General features: G+C 39.0%; 1 protein-coding gene and 1 pseudogene across 1 annotated transcript; one reads left to right on the top strand and one right to left on the bottom strand.

Annotated features, from left to right (window-relative positions):
- The first annotated feature begins 14,645 nt into the window (after positions 1-14,645).
- LOC127124315 (uncharacterized) lies at positions 14,646-14,745 on the top strand (annotated as a pseudogene).
- Positions 14,746-18,802: 4,057 nt separating this feature from the next.
- LOC127122270 (uncharacterized) lies at positions 18,803-19,764 on the bottom strand. Its single transcript, XM_051052634.1, has 2 exons — positions 19,019-19,764; positions 18,803-18,887 (listed from the first exon to the last, which is right to left on the bottom strand). The coding sequence occupies exons 1-2, from the start codon at positions 19,762-19,764 to the stop codon at positions 18,803-18,805; spliced, it is 831 nt and encodes a 276-aa protein (XP_050908591.1).
- Positions 19,765-20,448: the final 684 nt, after the last annotated feature.

Genomic DNA, 20,448 nt, shown 5'->3' with positions numbered 1-20,448 from the left:
TATTTAATTATGAAATTTGGCTTATGCAACATGAATGCAAAGTAACCAACAAGAAATTAAAGAGTCTCATTGTGAGGTAGCCCAAGAGAAAGCCTTTTGTGTGCAAAACTGACTTAAGTTAAACAAAGGATAATGGTCTTACAAACATGTCCCCCTAAGGTGGTGACACAATGCCATTCTTACAACATGCATGTAAGTTACGGATGAAAATCCAAGTGTTTACAAAGTATTACAAAGAGTAAAGGAAGGCCTCCAAGCAAAGGTCCTAAGATGAAATCCTCTAAGTCCAAGTTGATTAAGAGTGGAGTGAATATTTTTGGTCTTACCATTTTATCATGTTTTTGTTGTTTTTAATGTATGATGACAATAAAATAAATAACAAGAAATAAACATGCATGATGAGTTTGTACAATGATGATGATAATGAGTACTTGAATGTAAATTACAAGGTAATAACATAAAAGTAAATCACAAGATAAAGAATGACAATATCACAATAATAATGGTTAGTGAATGTAAACGACACAAAATAAACCACAAGTTAACGGTAACAAAATCACAATAACAAAGGTTAATGATAAACAAATAAAAGGTTAGTGAAGTATAATTAGTGGTTAGTAATATGTACAAAATGAACATCTTGAGGACTACTTTTCATAGGTCAAAAAGACTCAAAATATGACACATTAAGGGATAGCTTATCATTGATGCAAAGTATTGAAGATGATTGAAAAATCAACTAACAATAGATTTGTAACAAAGAAAGTTATGCAACCCTAAGTCCATCTATCAATATTATGATTTGTTCTCTTTGTTTTTGTTTTTTTACTCCTCTTTTATTTAGCAAGATAGTAAGAGAGTAAATAAATTAGTATAATGTAAATGATATGTTTAGATAACAATGAACATAAACATAAAGTACTTGAAATAAAGTGAACAATAAAATAAATTGCAAGGAAGTAAAGTGCAATAATGTAAATGTTAGGAGTTAGTAGTTAGTGGTTAGTAGAATAACAATAAGCAAATAGAATAACAAGTTAATGTAAAGAAAATGGTTTCATCTATGTATCAAATGACCCAAATATGGTTGAAATAGAGGCAACCTATCAATGCCTCAAAGTATCATGAAGGATCTATTGATCAATCACTAATAGGTTTGAAACATTGAAGGTTTTATCAACTCTAAACAACCATGGCCATGATCTAATAGATCTCATCAACCAAATAAATGTGAAAACAAGTCAACAATAAATAATAAATGAAACAAAATACAAAGTTTGATTAAAGATGGTAAACAACCATTTTCAACACACAAAAACAGAACCAAAAATTAACAAAGTTTAAGCTAAAATCATTACCCAAAAAATGTTGAAAAAGGGTAGGTTGAAATGGTGTTGAGCTTGGATATAAAGTAAGGGGTTTGGGATGAAAGTGTTTATGGTGGAAGTTTAGTGAATGAGCTGAGTTATGAGTGTTAGAGAGTGAGAAGCTTTGAAAAAAAATATGAAAGAGGACAAAGAAAAGTTGGTGGGGTGACTTTTCTAAGTGAGAAATATTTTTTTGTTTTGACTTAGGTTTGGAGAGGAGAGTAAATGATACTTGGACAAAACTTTTGGGGGCTAGGAAGCATGAAAAATAAGGGGAAATAGTACCTCTATTTATAGGGAAAGTGGGCGGAAAAGGGGGTGACCCAAAATGCACTATGTGTAAAAAAACAGAGCTACTGCTGCTGCCCACACAAGTGTAATCGGTTACCCTGATTAGGGTAATCGATTACATAGTCTAAAATGGCCAAAAAATCAATTTTTGGTCTGGGTAATCGGTTACCATGATTAGGGTAATCGATTACACAGTCCAAAATGGCCAAAAAATCAATTTTTGGTCTGGGTAATCGGTTACCCTGATTAGGATAATCGATTACCCAGTCAATTTTTTTTTTTAGAACTTCAACCGGATAACCCCAGTTTTTCCCGGGTGTAAACACCACGCCTTGAGTCCGTGTAATATGTATTTGGTTATGAAAGTTCAATGAAATTATGATGATGAAATAATGAAAGCATGCATGTGCAGTAGGGCCATGGATCAGATGAAAGATGTATCGGAGTATGGTGAGTTTTGGGGTATGACAGCTGCCCCTATTTAATTTTCTCGGACCTGAATACATAGATAGTGACGACTTCCAATGTATTCAAGGTAAGAGAGGATTAAATACTAATGAGAGTAACCAGAAATTCGCCCTGCCGGAGGATGATAATGTGAATATTTGTTTAGAGATTATGCATGGTTATGATGATTATGCATGTAATGTGATGTATGCATCCTAAGTATCTTCTTAACGATGAAAGTTTGATGTCAAAAGGGCCTAAGAAAGTTGAGGGAAGAAAGCTTCACTAGGGAATGAGAAAAAGAAGGGTGATCACTCTTAGTCACGACTGGGAGAAAACAAGACAGCGTTCCTTAACAACGGCTGGAATACAAAACATCTATTAGGGGTCAAACAAAACGAAATCAGTGACGATTCATAGCGAAGGCTAGAATACCTGACTCGACTGGAGATAAAAAAAAATTGCGAAGGTACAGTGACGATTCGTAGCAAAGGCTAGAATACCTGAAATCCTTCGGGAATATCAAACAACTCAGTGATGATTCTTAGCAACGGCTAAGAATACCTGACTCTGCTGAGGAGAATACATATTTTTTTTGTGAAGGTACAGTGACGATTCGTAGCGAAGGCTAGAATACCTGAAATCCTCCGGGAAGATCAAACAACTCAGTGATGATTCTTAGCAACGGCTAAGAATACCTGACTCTGCTAAGGAGAATACGGATGCCAAGTGACGGTTCCTAGCAATGGCTGGAATTCCTGACATCTACTGGTGAAAAATGAACTCCAGGATGGTTCTCGGCTATGAATATCTGACTCGGCTTGGGAAATGAATTCAAAATGCCTCTAGTCTAAAAAATGAGAATTCAGTGACAATTCTTAATAATGGCTAAGAATATGTAGCTCTGCGGGGAAAAGGAAAAAATGTGTTTACTTTCTAGGGATAGAAGAAGTACAGTGATGTTTCTCAGCATTGACTCCTCTGGGGAAACTTGACAACGAAATGAAACAGCTTAGCGACGATTCCCAGCAACGGCTGGAATGCGTGGTTGGTGCTTGGGAAATGTTTTGAGGATGAACATTGATTTTTATTGGGGAAAATTCCTAACAATGGTTGGAAAATTCCGAACTCTGACGAGTTAGTTTGAGTAAGTTAAGGAGATACTCATGATGTGATGTTATGTATGCCAATGCATGTTTGGGCTTTCATGGGGAATATATGAAATGCAGGGTTTGCAAGTTATGCCAAGTATGTTTGGGCTTTGCGGAGGAGTGTATTTGGGGAATGCCAATGGTGATTGGGCTTGAAAAGGGTGATTGGGTGAATCATACTGACTTTCCGATACTTGAGAAATTGGAGTTCGGCGTCCAAGCAAGCGTTGAATGTTGATCGCTCGACTGGGTGAGTCGAGAATGGGATACAAACTGCAAGTGCACAGTTCTATCGCGTAGTTTTAAAAGATATCGATCCCACAGGGACTTATGAATCGATATACCGTTATCTAAGGTTACTACGTAAATCTAAGGTGAAAATGTTTGATTGTTTGGGGAAAAACTAAGAGCTAAACTAATATCTAGATTAAATATCAATAAAACGGATATCGGTATGTAGTTCGTCAAAACTAGGGAATCAAGTCTTTGTCGGTTTCTTGGTTTTAAAATGAATCGTTTCGGTTAACTTCATTGGTTAAAGGTTCTATCTCAAACTCTCGCTCTGTTGAATAAACCATGATTTTATATTAATGTTGCTGTCACTTATAATTAAGTCAAAAACCATATTTTGAAAACAATAAAGTTGCAGAAACTCTTTTTAAGAAAATACTGACCGTTTTAAACACCCTTATCTCAAACTCTCGCTCTGTTGACTTAGGTTATATAATTAAATCCAAATGCTTAACTCTCGTCCTCACATCCAATCTTTAAAAATACTTTTTGGAAAAGGTCAGAATTTAATTAACTCTAAAACTTGCTCTCGCCCTGATCTAGAATTAATGCCTAACTTACACTGTCCAGTTAAAATCTCAAACTCTCGCTCTATTGATTTTAACTTCTTTATGTCTTTTACTTTTGTAAAAAATCTTGTTATTAAACCTGTAAGTTGAAACCGTAAAAAGATTGATTTTGATTTTAAGTTTAAATAGACCGACTCAGTCTTGATCCCTTATTCTGCTTACTTTACATACCGATACCTAGGCAAATTAGCCAGACATGCTAAATAAATAAGAATTTATATCATGCATAAACAGACTCATTCCAGGCAGGCAATATGAATAAACAATAGAATAAAACATTAAAAATTAAATAACAATTAAAGAACCTGAATGCGTAATACAATGGTCTTGAACACTCCACCACAAGCCGGTAGGATTTGTTCTTGGATTCTTCAATTAGACAGTAAATTAAATCAAGGAAATAAAACTGGAATATAACGTAAGGTTAAATCCGGTATAAAGTTGCACAATAGTTTCCGGTGTAGAAACTATTATGCGAAAAATATCTAAAAGCTAAAAACTGGAAAGGTAAATTTGCAAGGGAAAAAGAATGTAAATCTTGCAAAAGAAATAAATAAAATAAACAATGCTAAGTTGCTGGAAAGGAAGAAAAATAAGCAAAGGCGTGAAAAGAAAATTTGGCAGAGCTTCGGCAAACTGAGCGTGCAAAAACTGAGACTTTTTTAGGTTTGTGAGATGGCTATTTATAATAGCCTTGGTAACTGCATTCCGTTTCCCACGAGTCTTCAGCATGGCTAAATACACGGCGTGGGCATAGGACACGAACTCTCTCAACGTTCTTCTTCAATTCTTCTGAGAGCGTGACTTGCGCCAAAAAGCTAGTGGAATGGTGTGACGCTCGTCACACCATGTGTGACGCTCGTCACAGGGATGCTTCTAGTGTGACGCTCGTCACAACCCTTGTGACGCCCGTCACAGGCACAACGTGCGCTTTCTTTTGGGCTGGGCTTGGTCTTTGATATTTGTTTCCTTTTTACTCCTTTCTACACCTCCTTTTCTTCCCTTTTTCACTTTTGCTTCAAAATGGGTACCTGATGTAAATAGAAAAGAAATACTGCATAATATCTGATAAAATGGGATAAATTAAAGTAAATGATAATATAATCTAATTGAATTAAGTCTTCAAATGTGATATAATTTCATGTTATCAAACTCCCCCATACTTAAATCTTTGCTTGTCCTCAAGCAAAATTCAGTATAGAACTTGTTAAAAGTTTTAGCCAGATGAAATTTCAAAGCACACATCAATTCGTACTAGGTTGCAAATGGATTTTTGTTTAGGAGGACTCGAGTTTAATCTTGACATCAACAACTACCGTTACAACTTAGATAACCCTACTTTATGCCAATCAGTTCAAGTACCCTATGATAGCTATCCTGGTTCCTTTAGTCTTATTTTACCCGTTTTCATTCTAGCGAAATCACATTAAGCCCTTTATCCTTTCGCGCACATAGTGGAGTAACCGGTTAGTGATTATGATCCGCTTTTAGCTAGAAGTTCTGGTACATAAGTCGGATAACTTCATTATTCAGTCCATTGCAAATTGCGGGGGATCGAACCGTAGTCCGCCCTACCGAGTTCAGTACCAGATTCCTACTGAACCAACTCATAATGGGTCTTTCGTATTGTGCTTTTGCATGATCTGCAACCTTTAGATTAAATGATCTGGTAAGGATCACCTAATTTAATTAGTGCATTTCTTGATATATTTATATATCTTAGGTTACTTTGGGGATCATTCACTTATATTCATCGGCTCTCCACGTAGTTTGCAATTAAGATGGTGTTGACTTCTGTATAAACTACTTGGGGTTGCCATAGAACTAAAAGTTCAAGGAATCGGTATAATAGGTACTTATCTTGATCTAACATATTGAGGTTCTCAGAGCGTTGTTATGGTAATGATTTTGTTTTGATTTCACTCAAGTTTTATAAAGTAAGCAACCTTTATACTTATTGGGTGTGTTAAAATTTTTTTTGTTATGGCTCAAGAAAATTGAGGGGAATAGATAATAGAAAATTTTTCACACTTAGGAACTTAACTTAAAATAATTTTTTTTTTTTTTTTTTGTTTTTTTTTTGTTTTTTTATAGGGAAAAAAAGGGAAATAACGATGAAAGGGAGAGTACATACTTGAAAAATGAGAATGGAAAGAATATTGTTTCCCCCCCCCATACTTAAACTAAACATTGTCCTCAATGTTTTAAGGGAAATGAAATACAAAATGGAAATGCAAAGAAAATAACAACTAAGGCTGCCTACCGCCTCTGGTTCTTGGACCTGGTGATCTTTGACGTATGTCTAAGTTGTCGAACCTGCTGAACAATTCAGTAAACCGCTGGTCGGTTATGGCATTCCGAGCGTCCTGTTGCTGCTGCATTTGACGCATCATCTGCATCATCTCTGCATTCTGTGTCTGCATACCATCGATAGCATCCATAATGTCGTCGTTGGTCGCAGGCCTTCTTCGTCGACGACGTTGGGAGGATGGGCCGGCTGCATTACGGGAAGGGTTGAGCGGGACTGATTGTTGTGTTGGCGGATGGTCACCTTGTTCCATTTCTTCAAACTCATCAGTTTGCTGGTTTGTTTGTGAAGGCTCGGTGGTTTCAGGAGCGTTTAGATCATAGAGGTGGCGGTCGGGGTTTGTGACATCAGTTAGGGTGGTATTGGGTAGCACAACACTCGGGACTGCTTGGTTGTTCACCATAAGATAATAGCCTCCGCCTACTCTGTTTTTAATCAGGCGGCTAGAACGGCAATAGCTGATATCCATAGACAGGGGAGGTAGGGATTCTAAAGTTTGGAGTCTATCCCCTAGGTTCAGGCCAAGTGCTATGGAGGTTATTAATCCACCAATTATAAAGGGTTGCCGGCCTCTAGCACATAAGGTGCGGATATGATGAAAGAGAAAGGAGGCGGCGTTTACCTGGGCTTGCGGTTCGAAGACGCACTGGAGGAAAAATAACTCCTTTGAGTTGACCTTACTGTTGTTTGGTCTACCAAAAACTGTGTTTTGCAAGATACGGAGAAAATAACGGATGGTGGGGTTATGGATGTGGGAGAGAAGGAGTTCTTCCCAGTTGTAGGTCTCTATACCGGAAATTTTCTTAAAAAGGTCAAAAACGCCAACTGTGTTCCAGTTTAGGTCGGGAGGGATTCTGGGGTAGACTTGGCCTTCTGTGGTAAATTGTAGCATGGTACTCAATTGGTTTTGGGTTAGAGAGTACTCGGTGTTAAACATGCGGAAGGTTGCGGTACCGGTCAGAAATTCACCCTCACCGGCGGGAGTGGTGTAGTCGTAAGAACTTAGGAATTCTAAGGTTAGGGAAGGGTAGGTGGGTTGGTTATGAGTGCAAAGGAAGGTTAAATCGGCTTTACGGAGCATCCACTCGATACCTTGGAGTAAGCCTAATTGTTGTAAACAAGTTAAATCGGGGTACCTGGTGGAAGCGACGCCTCGCTGCTGGAAGCGCTCGAATTGCTCTTGCTGGTAGTTGTCATCTCCGGATCGGAAGATGATATTTCCGAAATTTTGATTTCCCGCCATTGTGATGAATTTTTGAAGGGATGATTTGGAAAGAAAAAGAAATGTATTTGATATGAGAGAATTGTTTGTGGTGAATGAAGGAAGTTTTGGTAGGTATTTATAGGGGAAGGATTGGAAGGTAGAAAGAAAAAGTGGTTGAAGAGTAATTAAGTGTGGTAAACGAAAAAATGAATGGGGAAGGTAAAAATTAAAGTGTAACGTTCGTCTCCAACGGCTCCCTAACGTTCACATGTCTGAGGGGCGTTACGCTCGTCACAAGGCTGTGACGTTCGTAACAGGCGTTTTGCGTGCCGTTCGTCATGGAGTGTGTGACGCTCGTCACACAGTCCTTTTTGGCAAGGCTTCAGTAGCGCTTCACAGAATTACTTTGGTAGCGTATTTTAATGTTTCATTTTGCTTATGATCATTTTTAGTCTGCAGTTTTAATGTATTGTGCACGCTTACTTGCTTTGTATAATAATAATAGGTAACAACAGTAGAGCATAATAGCCATTGCATAATAAAATTAACTAAACAGCTTCAATAAAAATGATCATAATGTATTACAGGGAAGGAAAATAATGAAATGAAATAGAAATAAACATGAATTCAAATAACATTAATGAAAAATCTAGCCTAAAACTAAATAACTTAGAAAGAAAAATAACTAAATTCCATCTATCTTCGGATCTCTGGCCGGAGGAGCAAAAGAGTTAACATGATGCCGTAACATACGTAACTGACTTGCCGTGCTGCTCATGTATTCTAGGATTTCAAGTCTCAAGCTGTGGAAATCTTCCCTGAGGGCGTCTTGTTCTGACATCAAGGCTTCAATGACGGTTTTAATATCTGTTCCTGGCATATGATGTCGGAGATCAGGCATGGCTGATTCTTCGGTCAGGGCAGGCTGAGGGGGAGGATCAATATCATAGTAGCCTGAAGGTGTCTGAGGGTCAGATTCAGCAAGAGAGATATGGTCAACATAGTGCTCATAGTCATCACAAATCTCATAATCCTGGATGGATTCAGTGGATCCAGCAGGAGTTGGGGTTTCATTCAGGTTATAGAGCCAGTTCCTTTGGTTGTGAACACTAGTTCTAGGATCGGGCATGGTGAATAGGCAGAGAACCTGGTTATCAATAATAAGCTCGAACTCATCAGACCCTATGTTTGCTATAAACATAGTGTTGAAGAGGAAAGGTATACTCATAGTAGTAATGCCACAAAAAGGGCTAAGGTCAAGCATAGGCTGACGTAATCCAATAGCATTACCTATCATAGTGATCAAACCGCCTATTCTAATGGGTGCTCGCTCATCCTGGATAAGGTGGTCCAAATTAGCTAACATAAAAGTAGCACCGTTTACTGGACGGTTCTGGGAAGCACAAAATATGATGAAGAGTTCATCACGTGAAACTGAAGTACTATTTGGCTTCTTCCCAAATAAAGTGTGGGTCAGGATCTTATGGAAATAGCGAAAAGCCGGGTTATGTATGTTTCCAGAGAGAAACTCATGTTCCTCGGGCTCATCATTTCCAGTCAGCTTACCCCAAAAGTGTTCAAGCTCTCTATATTCAAAAAGTTCTTCCTGGCTTACAGTGAATGTATCAAAGGAGGTAGGAAAACCCAAAAGGTCGGTGAAGTCTCTAATATTAAATTGGTACTCCATATTGAACATTCTGAACTGGATAAAACCTCTGCTAATTCCTTTTCCATGGCTAGGTAGATAGATTAATGAACTAAGGAATTCTAGTGTGAGTCTCCGGTAGGTGGTGAAATGTCTCAGGATAGGGGAGGTCTCCCATCCTATCTGATTCAGCAAAAACAGGACACTCTGTCTCAGTCCAAGGGCAGTCATAGCCCAATCATCAGCATATAAACTAGGTAGCATCTCTCTAGCGGCTAGTTCTTCAAACTTTCGTTTCTGAGCCATTCCTCTGAACTTGATACCCATACGATCAGAATGTCCCATCTGGTTAGTGTTAGCTAGAGAAAAGAAACATGAGTTTAAGTCAGGATTTGGCCAAATGCCGAAAGAAGAAAAGAATTATTATTATTATATATATATATATATATTTTTTTTTCTTTTTGAATAAATCAATAATGAATACTAAATAGAAATTAAAAGAAATAATTAAGAGAAAAATAGGGAATTGATAATAATAATAGAATAATAAAATAACAAATTAATTTGTGGGTTGTCTCCCACTAAGCGCTTTGTTTAAATGTCGCAAGCTCGACAAAAAAAACTGTTAAATATAGTCTATGAGTCCTGGGGGCGTTTCGTCTAAGTGTAGAATCTGCGAATCCTCGTTGGTTTCCGCATAGTGATAATGTTTCAGACGTTGCCCGTTTACGGTGAACGGTTCTGTAGATTGTCCTTTTATTTCTACCGCTCCACTGGGAAAGATTTTAGTGATATGAAAAGGTCCTGACCATCTGGATCGTAGTTTTCCCGGGAATAACTTTAGTCTAGAGTTAAATAAAAGTACTGCGTCGCCTTGCTTGAAGATTTTCCTTGATATACGCTTGTCATGCCATTGTTTTGTTCTTTCTTTATAGATTTTGGCATTTTCATAGGCGTCTCTTCTGAGTTCCTCTAATTCGTTTATGTCAAGGATTCTCTTTTCACCGGCGGCTTTATAATTCAAATTTAAATTTCTAATAGCCCAATAGGCTTTATGTTCTAATTCTACCGGGAGGTGACAGGATTTTCCATAAATGAGCTTAAATGGGGTCGTCCCTATGGGAGTTTTATAAGCAGTTCGGTATGCCCATAAAGCTTCTGGTAATTTCAATGACCAATCTTTCCTTGAAGTGGCGACCGTTTTTTCTAGTATTTGCTTGATTTCTCTGTTAGATACTTCCACTTGTCCACTGGTTTGAGGGTGGTAAGGTGTTGCTATCCTATGTCTCACTCCATATTTAAGTAGTAGTTTTTCGAGTACCTTGGATATAAAGTGTGATCCACCATCACTGACTACTATTCTTGGGATGCCAAATCTCGGAAATATTATATTTTTAAAGAGTCTAGTTACTACTCGGGTGTCATTTGTTGGAGAAGCTATAGCTTCGATCCATTTTGATACGTAGTCAACTGCCACGAGTATGTATTTGTTACCGAAAGAGGATGGAAAGGGTCCCATGAAGTCTATCCCCCACACGTCAAAAATCTCTACTTCCAAAATACCTTTTTGTGGCATCTCGTCACGTCTAGATATGTTTCCCGTGCGTTGACATCTGTCACACTCCTTAATAGCCGCATGTACGTCCTTCCATATAGTTGGCCAATAAAAGCCAGCTTGTAGGATTTTAGAGCAGGTCTTGGATGTACTTGTGTGTCCGCCATAAGGCGCAGAGTGACAGTGTTGGATTATATTTTCTACCTCTTCTTCGGGTATACATCGACGGAAAATACCATCGGGGCCTCTTTTGAAAAGTAAGGGATCATCCCAGTAATAGTGTTTTATGTCGTGGAAGAATCGTTTCTTCTGTTGGTAAGATAAAGTAGGTGGAACTATTCCGGCAGCTAAATAATTGACTAGATCAGCGTACCATGGTATGACAGATATAGCTAAGGTGGTTTCTACTTGCATGTCGGAGTTGTTCTCTTCCAAAGTAGCTATGAGTTTATCATACGAGAAATCATCATTAATGGATGTTCTTTCTGGTTCAAGGTTCTCAAGTCTAGAGAGATGGTCTGCTACTACGTTTTCAGTTCCTTTCTTGTCCTTGATTTCTAAGTCGAATTCTTGCAGTAACAAGATCCATCTTAGGAGTCTAGGTTTAGCATCTTTTTTTGTTAAAAGGTACCTGATAGCAGCGTGATCAGTGTAAACTATTATTTTGGCTCCTACCAGGTAAGAACGAAATTTATCTAGCGCAAATACCACTGCTAGGAGTTCTTTCTCGGTTGTGGCATAATTCATCTGTGCTTCATCCAGGGTTCTGCTAGCGTAATATATAACGTGAAGCTTTTTATCCTTTCTTTGTCCTAAAACAGCACCTACAGCATAATCACTGGCATCGCACATTATTTCGAATGGTTCATTCCAGTCTGGTGTCTGCATAATGGGTGCGGAGATCAATGCTTGTTTAAGAGTTTGAAATGCTTTTAAACAGTTATCGTCGAATATGAATTCAGCATCTTTCATCAACAGTCCGGTTAAGGGTTTAGTTATCTTAGAGAAGTCTTTGATGAATCGTCGGTAAAAACCGGCGTGTCCTAAAAAGCTTCGTACTTCTCTCACAGTTCTTGGGGGTTGAAGATTTTCGATTACCTCTATTTTGGCTTTGTCTACTTCAATTCCTCTGTTCGAGATGATGTGTCCTAAAACAATGCCTTCTTGTACCATAAAGTGGCACTTTTCCCAATTAAGTACTAAGTTTACTTTTACACATCGTTCCAGAACTCTTTCCAGGTTTTCAAGGCATTCTTCGAAACTCTGTCCGTATACAGAAAAGTCATCCATAAATACTTCCATGATGTTTTCGAGAAAGTCGGCGAATATTGCCATCATGCATCTTTGAAAAGTTGCAGGGGCATTACACAGACCAAACGGCATTCGTCTATACGCGAAGGTACCAAAAGGGCATGTGAATGTTGTCTTTTCTTGGTCATCAGGGTGAATTGGTATTTGAAAGAAGCCTGAATAACCGTCTAAATAACAGAAATGTGAATGTTTAGCTAATCGTTCTAACATCTGGTCAATGAATGGTAAAGGGAAATGATCTTTTCGGGTTGCTTTGTTTAGTTTCCTATAATCAATGCACATTCTCCATCCCGATTCGATTCGTTTAGTTATAGTTTCTCCTTTTTCGTTTTCAATAACGGTTATGCCTCCTTTCTTTGGTACAACGTGTACAGGACTAACCCATTTGCTATCAGATATAGGATATATAATACCTGCTTCTAATAACTTGGTTATTTCTTTCTTTACTACCTCACTTAGGATCGGATTCAGTCTTCTCTGGTGTTCCCTAGAGGTTTTACAGTCTTCTTCTAACATGATGCGGTGCATACAAATAGAAGGGCTTATTCCTTTGAGATCGGTGATGTGGTATCCTAGTGCGGTTGGATATTTTCTTAAGATATGTAGGAGTTTTTCTGTTTCGAGTCTTCCTAGATCTGCATTAACTATCACAGGTCGTTCAAGTTCTAAGTCTAGGAATTCATATCTCAGATTTTTGGGAAGTGTTTTCAAATCAGGGGTTGGTTTGTTAAGACACTGCGTAGGATCCGGTGTTATTGCTAGGCATTGTTTAGATTTATCCTCTAAAAGATAGTCTGATGATTTGTCTTCTCCTGACTCTGCTTCTTTTATGCATTCATCGATGATATCCATGAAGTAACATGTATCTTCTATTGCAGGTGCTTTCAAGAATTGGGAAAGAATGAATTCAATTTTCTCTTCACCTACTTCGAAGGTGAGTCGTCCTCGTTTTACGTCTATGATTGCACCGGCAGTTGCTAAGAATGGTCTTCCTAGTATAATAGGTGTCGTATCATCTTCTCTAATGTCCATAATTGTGAAGTCAGTGGGAATGTAAAACTGACCTATGCGTACGGGAACGTTTTCAAGGATTCCTACAGGATATTTGATGGAACGATCTGCTAATTGCACAGACATTTTGGTCGGTCTTAATTCTCCCATTTCCAGTTTCTTACATATGGATAAAGGCATAACGCTAATTCCGGCTCCTAAATCGCATAAGGCTTTGTCGATGACAAATTTTCCTATGTGACAGGGTATAGAGAAACTACCCGGATCCTTGAGTTTAGGGGGCATGTTTTGGATTATAGCGCTACATTCGGCAGGGAGTGTAACGGTTTCGCTATCCTCAAGTTTCCTCTTATTGGAAAGAATTTCTTTTAAGAATTTAGCATATGAGGGCATCTGCGTGATAGCTTCGGTAAACGGAATTGTAACGTTTAATTGTTTAAGGAGATCAACAAATTTTCTAAATTGGCCTACATCTTTGGTTTTAACAAGCCTTTGAGGGTAAGGTATAGGTGGTTTGTAAGGTGGTGGAGGTACATAAGGTTCCTTCTTTTCTAGGGTTTCCTTATTACTCTCTTCCTTTTCCTTAGGTTCACTTTCCTCAGTAGATTTCTTAGGGTTTTGGTTTTCTATCCTTGGGTCAGACGGTCCTTCCACTTCCGTTCCACTTCTTAATATAATTGCATGAGCTTGGCTTCTCGGATTGGGTTGGGGCTGTCTAGGGAATGTACCAGTTGGTGCAGCAGTAGGTGCTTGTTGTTGAGCTACTTGAGATATTTGCGTTTCTAGCATTTTGTTATGGGTAGCCAGGGCATCTACTTTGCTTGCTAGTTGTTTTAGTTGTTCGCCAGTGTGTATGTTCTGGTTTAAGAAATCTTTATTGGTTTGTTGTTGGGAAGCTATAAAGTTTTCCATCATGATTTCCAAGTTGGATTTTCTAGGGGTATTATTGTTAGGATTCTGTTTCTGATATCCTGGAGATATAGATGGGGCTTGATTTAGAGACTGTCCAGGTGCGTATAAAGCATTGTTACTCTTATATGAGAAGTTTGGATGGTTCTTCCAATTTGGGTTATAGGTATTCGAATAGGGGCTTCCTTGAGCATAGTTTACTTGCTCTGCTTGGATTCCAGTCAAGAGTTGACATTCCGCAGGAGTGTGGCCTTGGATTCCACAGACCTCGCAATTCTGAGTTATAGCAACCACGGCGGCTGGAGGTGATACGTTTAAACTTTCAATTTTCTGGACCAAAGCATCCACTTTTGCATTGACGTGATCAAGGTTACTTATCTCGTACATGCCAGTTTTCGGTTGAGGTTTTTCCACATTCGTTCGTTCGGTTCCCCACTGATAGTGGTTTTGGGCCATGCTCTCGATAAGTTGGTAAGCATCAGCGTAAGGTTTGTTCATTAGTGCACCACCTGCAGCGGCGTCTATTGTTAACCTTGTATTGTATAAGAGACCATTATAAAATGTGTGAATTACTAACCAGTCTTCCAAACCATGGTGTGGGCAAAGTCTCATCATGTCTTTGTATCTTTCCCATGCTTCGAAAAGAGACTCGTTGTCTTTCTGTTTAAATCCGTTTATCTGGGCTCTTAACATAGCTGTTTTGCTTGGCGGAAAATATCGGGCAAGAAAAACTTTCTTCAACTCGTTCCATGTGGTGACTGAGTTGGAAGGGAGAGATTGAAGCCATCTTCTAGCGCTATCTCTTAATGAGAAAGGAAAAAGACGAAGTCGAATCGCCTCTGAAGTGACACCATTAGCTTTAACAGTATCAGCGTATTGAACAAATACGGATAAATGAAGGTTTGGATCTTCGGTAAGATTTCCAGAGAATTGGTTCTGTTGCACAGCCTGCAACAACGAAGGTTTAAGTTCAAAGTTGTTTGCTTCGATTGCGGGCGGAGCAATACTTGAATGCGGTTCATCTTGCGATGGAGCGGCGTAATCTCTAAGAGCACGAGCTGGTTCTGCCATCTCGGTTAAAGAAGGAAAAATGTTTTTGAAATCTGGAAGGTTTATAGGAGGGAGATTGTTTTCAGCACGATATTCCCGAATTCGTCGTAAGACTCGGAGATATAGTTCGATATCGTTGATTCGTAAATAGAGCGGTTCGCCTTGAGAGCGAGTGCGTGGCATACAAATCAACGAAAGAAAGAAAATAGAAGAAAAAGAAACCTTAGTCTCTACAGCGTAACGGAAGAGTTACGATATCGATTGAATAAAAGTCCCCGGCAACGGCGCCAAAAACTTGATCGCTCGACTGGGTGAGTCGAGAATGGGATACAAACTGCAAGTGCACAGTTCTATCGCGTAGTTTTAAAAGATATCGATCCCACAGGGACTTATGAATCGATATACCGTTATCTAAGGTTACTACGTAAATCTAAGGTGAAAATGTTTGATTGTTTGGGGAAAAACTAAGAGCTAAACTAATATCTAGATTAAATATCAATAAAACGGATATCGGTATGTAGTTCGTCAAAACTAGGGAATCAAGTCTTTGTCGGTTTCTTGGTTTTAAAATGAATCGTTTCGGTTAACTTCATTGGTTAAAGGTTCTATCTCAAACTCTCGCTCTGTTGAATAAACCATGATTTTATATTAATGTTGCTGTCACTTATAATTAAGTCAAAAACCATATTTTGAAAACAATAAAGTTGCAGAAACTCTTTTTAAGAAAATACTGACCGTTTTAAACACCCTTATCTCAAACTCTCGCTCTGTTGACTTAGGTTATATAATTAAATCCAAATGCTTAACTCTCGTCCTCACATCCAATCTTTAAAAATACTTTTTGGAAAAGGTCAGAATTTAATTAACTCTAAAACTTGCTCTCGCCCTGATCTAGAATTAATGCCTAACTTACACTGTCCAGTTAAAATCTCAAACTCTCGCTCTATTGATTTTAACTTCTTTATGTCTTTTACTTTTGTAAAAAATCTTGTTATTAAACCTGTAAGTTGAAACCGTAAAAAGATTGATTTTGATTTTAAGTTTAAATAGACCGACTCAGTCTTGATCCCTTATTCTGCTTACTTTACATACCGATACCTAGGCAAATTAGCCAGACATGCTAAATAAATAAGAATTTATATCATGCATAAACAGACTCATTCCAGGCAGGCAATATGAATAAACAATAGAATAAAACATTAAAAATTAAATAACAATTAAAGAACCTGAATGCGTAATACAATGGTCTTGAACACTCCACCACAAGCCGGTAGGATTTGTTCTTGGATTCTTCAATTAGACAGTAAATTAAATCAAGGAAATAAAACTGGAATATAACGTAAGGTTAAATCCGGTATAAAGTTGCACAATAGTTTCCGGTGTAGAAACTATTATGCGAAAAATATCTAAAAGCTAAAAACTGGAAAGGTAAATTTGCAAGGGAAAAAGAATGTAAATCTTGCAAAAGAAATAAATAAAATAAACAATGCTAAGTTGCTGGAAAGGAAGAAAAATAAGCAAAGGCGTGAAAAGAAAATTTGGCAGAGCTTCGGCAAACTGAGCGTGCAAAAACTGAGACTTTTTTAGGTTTGTGAGATGGCTATTTATAATAGCCTTGGTAACTGCATTCCGTTTCCCACGAGTCTTCAGCATGGCTAAATACACGGCGTGGGCATAGGACACGAACTCTCTCAACGTTCTTCTTCAATTCTTCTGAGAGCGTGACTTGCGCCAAAAAGCTAGTGGAATGGTGTGACGCTCGTCACACCATGTGTGACGCTCGTCACAGGGATGCTTCTAGTGTGACGCTCGTCACAACCCTTGTGACGCCCGTCACAGGCACAACGTGCGCTTTCTTTTGGGCTGGGCTTGGTCTTTGATATTTGTTTCCTTTTTACTCCTTTCTACACCTCCTTTTCTTCCCTTTTTCACTTTTGCTTCAAAATGGGTACCTGATGTAAATAGAAAAGAAATACTGCATAATATCTGATAAAATGGGATAAATTAAAGTAAATGATAATATAATCTAATTGAATTAAGTCTTCAAATGTGATATAATTTCATGTTATCAAATGTAATGTTTGAGAATTCCCATTGGGGGGAGAAATGACCGGCCTAGTCCAAAGAACTGTGTGGCACCCTTGGGTTGGAAATGTGTTTTGACTACCTTTAGCAAAATTCTAAAAAGAATGTAATTCGATATTGTCTCCCTTATAGTTTTTTTTTTGAAAAAAGGTATTTTAATCGAAAATTTCCCATGTAATTTTATTTAGAAAAAGGTCATATTTCGCAGACAAAGCGGGAAAAGTAAAAATATGGAACACATGTGAGGGAACTGATTTTTATTGACAAGTGATTCCACAAGTAGGGAATTTTGTACAAAGGAAAGCAATTCCTAAAAGAGGTGATTGCAAAAAGAAAATGATAATTGTAATGGCAATGAAACATCTCGAGTTTCCTCCAAATTCTAACTCTGCTATAGCTTCTATGCCATTGGTCGCCCTTTGATCTTGCTTTTTTTGAAGGAGGGTGATAGGATTGACTTGTTGGGGACCCACATAATTGACTTGCCAAGGAATGAAGAAGGATTCCTTACGGGATGCAGCCTCTTGCTCTTATTAAATCCCTAATTTTTTCCTAGACTGTCCTTTCGGGTTTTCAGTCTACCGGGATACCCATTTTTGCATAAGTTGCCCTTTCGGGTTTTCAACATATCGGGCTATATATTTTTTTTAAGCATAGTATTTTTTGACTGCATCCGCATTCACCGGGGATGGGAGATCTTCACCATCCATAGTTGCAAGGATCAAGGCTCCTCCGGAGAAGACCTTTCTTACAACATACGGACCTTCGTAGTTCGGCGTCCATTTTCCCCTTAGGTCAGTATGGATTGGAAGAATCTTCTTCAATACGAGGTCTCCGGCCTTTAGGCTGCGGGGGAAAACCTTTTTGTCATGTGCCCTCTTGATGCGCTTTTGATAAAGTTGGCCATGGCAGATGGTTGTTAAGTGCTTCTCATCAATGAGGTTTAGTTGGTCAACTCGAGCTTGTACCCACTCAGACTCATCAAGCTTAACATCTGTCAAAATCCTTAAGGAAGGAATCTCTACTTCGACCGGTAAGACTGCATCCATGCCGTATACAAGGGAGAAGGGAGTTGCCCCAGTGGAAGTGCGTACGGAAGTACGATAGCCGTGTAATGCGAATGGGAGCATTTCGTGCCAATCTTTGTAGGTTTCCACCATCTTTTACATGATCTTCTTGATGTTTTTGTTAGCTGCCTCAACATCGCCATTCATCTTAGACCTATAAGGCGATGAGTTGTGGTGGTCGATCTTGAAATTCTGGCATAACTCTTTCATCATTTTATTATTGAGGTTAGATCCATTATCAGTAATGATCTTGTTGGGGACCCCATAACGACAGATGATTTCTTTCCTGAGGAATCGAGTCACCACTTGTCTGGTAACGTTGGTGTACGAGGTTGCTTCTACCCATTTTGTGAAATAGTCAATGGCTACAAGGATGAAGCGGTGTCCGTTCGAGGCAGTTGGCTCTATGCGTCCGATCACGTCAATGCCCCACATGGCGAAAGGCCAAGGTGATGTTAGGACATTGAGAGGTGTTGGCGACACATGGATCTTATCCGCATAGATTTGGCACTTGTGGCAGGTCTGAACGTGGCGATGACAGTCAATCTCCATAGTCATCCAATAGTATCCGGCCCTTAAAGTCTTCTTCACCATAGTACTCCCACTGGCATGCGTCCCAAAGGGTCCTTCATGAATTTCCATTATAATTTGGTTTGCTTCTCGCTTGTTCACACATCTAAGCAAAACCGAATCATAATTTCTCTTGTATAATACCCCTCCACTTAAGAAGAATTTGGATGACAGTTTTCGAAGATACTTCTTGTCGGTGATGGGCGCGTCCGCAGGATACTCTTGGTTCTCTAAGAATTTCATGATGTCATGGAACCAAGGATGACCGTCAGCTTCGTCTTCTGCTGCCAGACAGTAAGCAGGTTCGTCCAAGTAGTTCAGGTGAAAGGACGACGCTTCGTTCTTCCACTTAACTTTAAACATGGACGTCAAAGTTGCCAAAGCGTCAGCTAGCTGATTCTCTTCTTGAGGGATGTGATGGAATGTAATTTCATCGAAGTAGGGGACTAGTTTCAAGACATGCTCTTTGTAAGGAATGAGCTTATGATCTCTAGTATCCCAATCTCCTTTGACTTGGTTGATTACCAAGGCTGAGTCCCCATAGACTTCCAGGATTTTGATTTTAAGATCGATGGCAGCTTCAATGCCAAAGATACAAGCCTCGTATTCGACCATATTGTTTGTACATTCAAAACATAATCGGGCGGTGAAGGGTAGGTGGAAATTAGTTGAAGAAGTGATTACTGCCCCAACGCCATTGCCATGAGCATTAGAAGCTCCATCAAAAACCATGGTCCATCGGGATCCAGGCTCGGGTCCTTCCTCGGGACCGGGGATGTTGCAATCCCTAATCAACATGATATCCTCGTCGGGGAACTCGAAACGCATAGACTGATAGTCCTCCAAGGGTTGTTGCGCAAGATAATCAGACAATACACTCCCTTTGATGGCCTTTTGAGTGACATATTGGATATCGTACTCGGTTAAAGCCATTTTCCATCGGGCTATTCTACTAGTTAGAGTCGGCTTCTCAAAGATGTATTTGACAGGATCCATCTTAGAGATCAACAATGTCGTATGAGTGAGCATGTATTGTCTTAAACGCTTGGCAGCCCATGCTAGTGCGCAACAAGTCTTTTCATGCATCGAATACCTACTCTCGCAATCAGTGAACTTCTTGCTCAAATAGTATATTGCATGCTCTTTTCTACCAGTCTCGTCATGTTGGCCGAGGACATAACCCATTGATCCTTCGAGAACGGTGAGATACATGATTAATGGTCTACCAGGTACAGGAGGCATCAACACAGGAGGCTCTTGCAAATATTCCTTTATTTTCTCAAATGCGTCTTGGCAGTCATCGTTCCAAATGATGGCTTGATCCTTTCGAAGAAGTTTGAAGATTGGATCACAAGTGGCAGTGAGGTGAGATATGAACCTAGAAATGTAGTTCAATCTACCTAGGAATCCTCGGACCTCCTTCTCGGTTTTGGGTGCAGGCATAGCTTGTACAACCTTTACTTTCTCGGGATTTATTTCGATGCCACGTTGACTGACGATAAAACCTAACAATTTGCCGGATCTTACCCCAAATGTGCATTTGTTGGGATTAAGCCTCAATTTGAACTTCCTCAGCTTCTCAAACAGCTTTTCTAGATTGACAAGGTGTTCTTCTTC

This window comes from Lathyrus oleraceus, chromosome 2 (genome assembly GCF_024323335.1).
Source record: "Lathyrus oleraceus cultivar Zhongwan6 chromosome 2, CAAS_Psat_ZW6_1.0, whole genome shotgun sequence".
Taxonomy (NCBI): Eukaryota; Viridiplantae; Streptophyta; class Magnoliopsida; order Fabales; family Fabaceae; genus Lathyrus; species Lathyrus oleraceus.
This window is presented reverse-complemented; position numbering and strand designations above follow the sequence as displayed.